The 3,153-nt window shown below is 55.6% G+C and overlaps 1 protein-coding gene across 1 annotated transcript in view; it reads right to left on the reverse strand.

Moving 5' to 3' along the window:
* Positions 1–3,153, reverse strand: part of Frmd8 (FERM domain containing 8) — a 22,416-nt gene that overhangs the window by 6,831 nt on the left and 12,432 nt on the right. Inside the window, exons 7-8 of the mRNA XM_026781324.1 lie at positions 1,953–2,301; positions 1,040–1,183 (exon numbers count right to left, since the gene is read on the reverse strand). Of these exons, the coding sequence (XP_026637125.1) occupies positions 1,040–1,183; positions 1,953–2,301 (493 nt within the window). The remainder of the gene's footprint in view (positions 1–1,039; positions 1,184–1,952; positions 2,302–3,153) is intronic.

The following is a 3,153-nucleotide window of genomic DNA, read 5'->3' on the forward strand; positions in this document are numbered from 1 at the left end:
AAAATCAGCGTGGGAACAACTCACAGGCTCTTCAAGGGGGGAGGGGGTCCGGGAATGGAGCAATGGCTCAGTGGTTGGCAGCACTGGTTGTTCTTCCAGAAGACCTGGGTTCAATTCCCAGCTATCTGTAACTCCAGTTCCAGGGAATCCAACACCCTCACAGACACACATACAGGCAAAAACTTAAAAAAGAAGGACTGTGTCCACATGAAACCCTATGCACAAATGTTCGGTGTAGCTTACTGCCAAAATCAGCGTGGGAACAACTCACAGGCTCTTCAGTGGGTGAGCGAGCTGTGCGCCTGTTCAGCTGACCAACAATGAAGAGGGATGATGGGGACCTTGGGTGGGGTCATTCAGGGACAGAGGATTTGCCTGAGTGTATGGCCTTGGCTTTGATCCCAGCAGCAGAAAGCAAAGAAAAGAGAAAGAGAATGGACACACCACACAATATGGGCGAATCCAAAAGCATGATGTTTAGTGAAAAGCCCCCACTCTCGATGGTTGCCACATTACACAGTGAAGGGCCCAATACAACTTGTGTTCCTATTTGCTGCTCAGTAGGTATCTGGGCATTCAACTGTTCGGAAGATCAAAGGAGAGGACATGTGTTTTACGTGCTAAAAGAAGAAAGCGGGGCCACGAACAGTCCCCAGAGAGGCTCACAGCACAGACAGCTCTGACATGGCCGGGGGAGGGGGAGAAGCATGGGCGGCGGATGGAAAGACTAGCTCTATCTCCTCAGGGCGTTGTCCTTCTGCACCTGCTCCTCAGCTGTCCTCTCAGGGGCTTCTGTGACAGGGAAGGCATGGCTGTGCAGACAGCATGAGCTGGCCCTTGAGGGACAGCCTGCAGCTGTCACCCCCCTGGTGTGTGATCCCAGAGCAGGTGCAGGGCTCACCGGAGCTGCTCAGGCCAACTAAAGCCAGACACCCTCTTCCCAGGCCCTGGGCAGCACTCCATGCTCCTTCCCGGGCACCTGAGAGCTCCCGTGGTTTGGGGTGTGCTGGGGACCCGGACCCAGCCTCTGTCTAAGTACCTGCTTGGAGTAGATCCTCAGGAGCTTGTTGACAGGTGTGCCGTCACTGTCACCATCGAACTCTAGCCACAGCACAGGCTCCTCCTCCTCGGGGGAAGTGTGGTCCCATGACAGCTCTTGGAAGCGCAGCCCCAGCAGCACATGCTGGGGAACAAGGACACGGCTTACTAAATTCCACTTCCCGCTGGATCCCCATCAGGCTCTGCCTGAAGGAGACACAGCCTGGGCGCTTGCCTCTCCATACTGATTTATTTTCCTTTCTGAGAGGGTCTCACTATGAAGTCCCGGCTAGCCTCAGGCTCACAGGATCGCCTGTCCCTTCCTCCCTCTGCTGGGCTGAAGGGTATTTATCCTTGTTTTGTTGTGGCACTGAGGACTGAACTCAGAGCCTTAGGCCAGACTGCTACCACCGACTGGAGTCCCAGACCCTCACGCTAATTCTGCATCTCTATCTGGACAATGCCAGGAATCCGTACTCTTCAGTGCTTCCCCCCAGCAGTCAGGCCCCTGACGGTGAGGGAATCAGCCAGGCCAAGGGTTTTGCCCTGAGGACAGCTGGGACTGGCATGCCAGGGACAGGTGCTGGCAACCGTGCTGGCAACCGCTGCACAGGGAGGGCTGTGCACAATCCTGTTTACAGGGTGAGCCAGAGGTAAGGCAGACACCAAACCAGGGAGCTCCTAGACACTACCCACTCTGTCCCAGTCCCAGCTGCCACCCCTCGGCATGGCTCAGAAAAGCAGACCCAGAACAGACTCAACGCATGCGCACGACTCCAGGGACATCCGCGGAAGGCAGAGTCACCCACACTGTCTACTCAGTACTGTTCCTCAGACGCCTGTGACCTAGGTGAGCTCCTCTCTCCCCACTAAGGACAGTTCAGTCCCACCCTAAGGGCTGACTGGGGTGGTACCTTCTCCTTGCTGTCGATGACGTGCACACCCTCCAGACTGATGGCCACGGTAACTGGTTTGCGCCCACCACGATGCAAGAAGCCTTGGGCTGGCTTGTCGACCTCACCATGGAAGAAGGCACACCTGAAAGGCACTCGTGTCACACACAGGAGACTACTCTGGGCACTCGGAAGCTTGAGCAGTTTGGGTGACTGAGGGGTAAACAAAAGCCTGCCCTGGGGGGATGGAGGGTAGAAACTCCGGGATGGTAACACCTGACTGAACAGGGGAAAGAGGACCTGGGGGCTATAACACAGGGTGGGCCCTGTGGGCAGAAGGAAAGGACAAACCCAGGAAAGATAGAGCCAGGTGCGTCAGGGACCCCAAGGAGCCTTGGTGCCTCAGGTGAGGCGTAAGGTTGAGCCTGCTGCTCTGTCCATGGCAAAAGTCCTTTAGCAGGAGGGACCTGCTGATGCATTCAGGAAGTCTGGGCTGCCTTGGATGGTGGCATCTGGGCTTAGGACTAAAGGGCAAAGTGAGGTGGTTTCAGGATGGTAAGATGCCTTGCTGCTGTCTCCTCTATGATAGGCCAGGATTTCACCATTTTAAGGCTCACCCTTGCCTCTTGCACTTGCCTAAGACAAAGCCCAAGGCAAAGTCAGCTCTCTCCATGCAGGAGGGGACTAAAGGTAAGTGCACCCCCTCTTCCAGCTTCCATTAACTTCACACACTACTGGACTGTCCATTAGCGAGCATATGCACAGGGACACACACACACACACAAAATGTCACCTCATCCATTAGAAAAACCACATTGTTTGTCCCTGCTAGGGCTACATCTCCTACTCCATTGTCCAGTAAAACTCCATAAAAGCTAGGCACACTTGCTGCTTCTTTTTTGAGACAGAGCTTCTCTGTGTAGCCCGGGCTGTCCTGGAACTTGCTCTGTAGATTAGGCTGGCCTCGAACTCACAGATCAGCCTGCCTCTGCCTCCCGAGTGCTGGGATTAAAGGTGTGCGTCTCCACCTGGCGCATACTCGCTGTTCCTAACCCTCTTCTCATCCTGCCCGACTCTCCCACTTCCAGCAGGCAGAGGCCAGCTCACAGCAGATGCGCTCGACAGGGCACAAGAACGAAACCCTGAAGACGCAGGGCTGCAGCACATGGCTCCTGGCATGGAGAGACACTCCTGCCTGGACAGTCACACCCCCCCCCCCCCC

Source organism: Microtus ochrogaster, chromosome 8 (assembly GCF_000317375.1).
Source record: "Microtus ochrogaster isolate Prairie Vole_2 chromosome 8, MicOch1.0, whole genome shotgun sequence".
Classification (NCBI taxonomy): Eukaryota; Metazoa; Chordata; class Mammalia; order Rodentia; family Cricetidae; genus Microtus; species Microtus ochrogaster.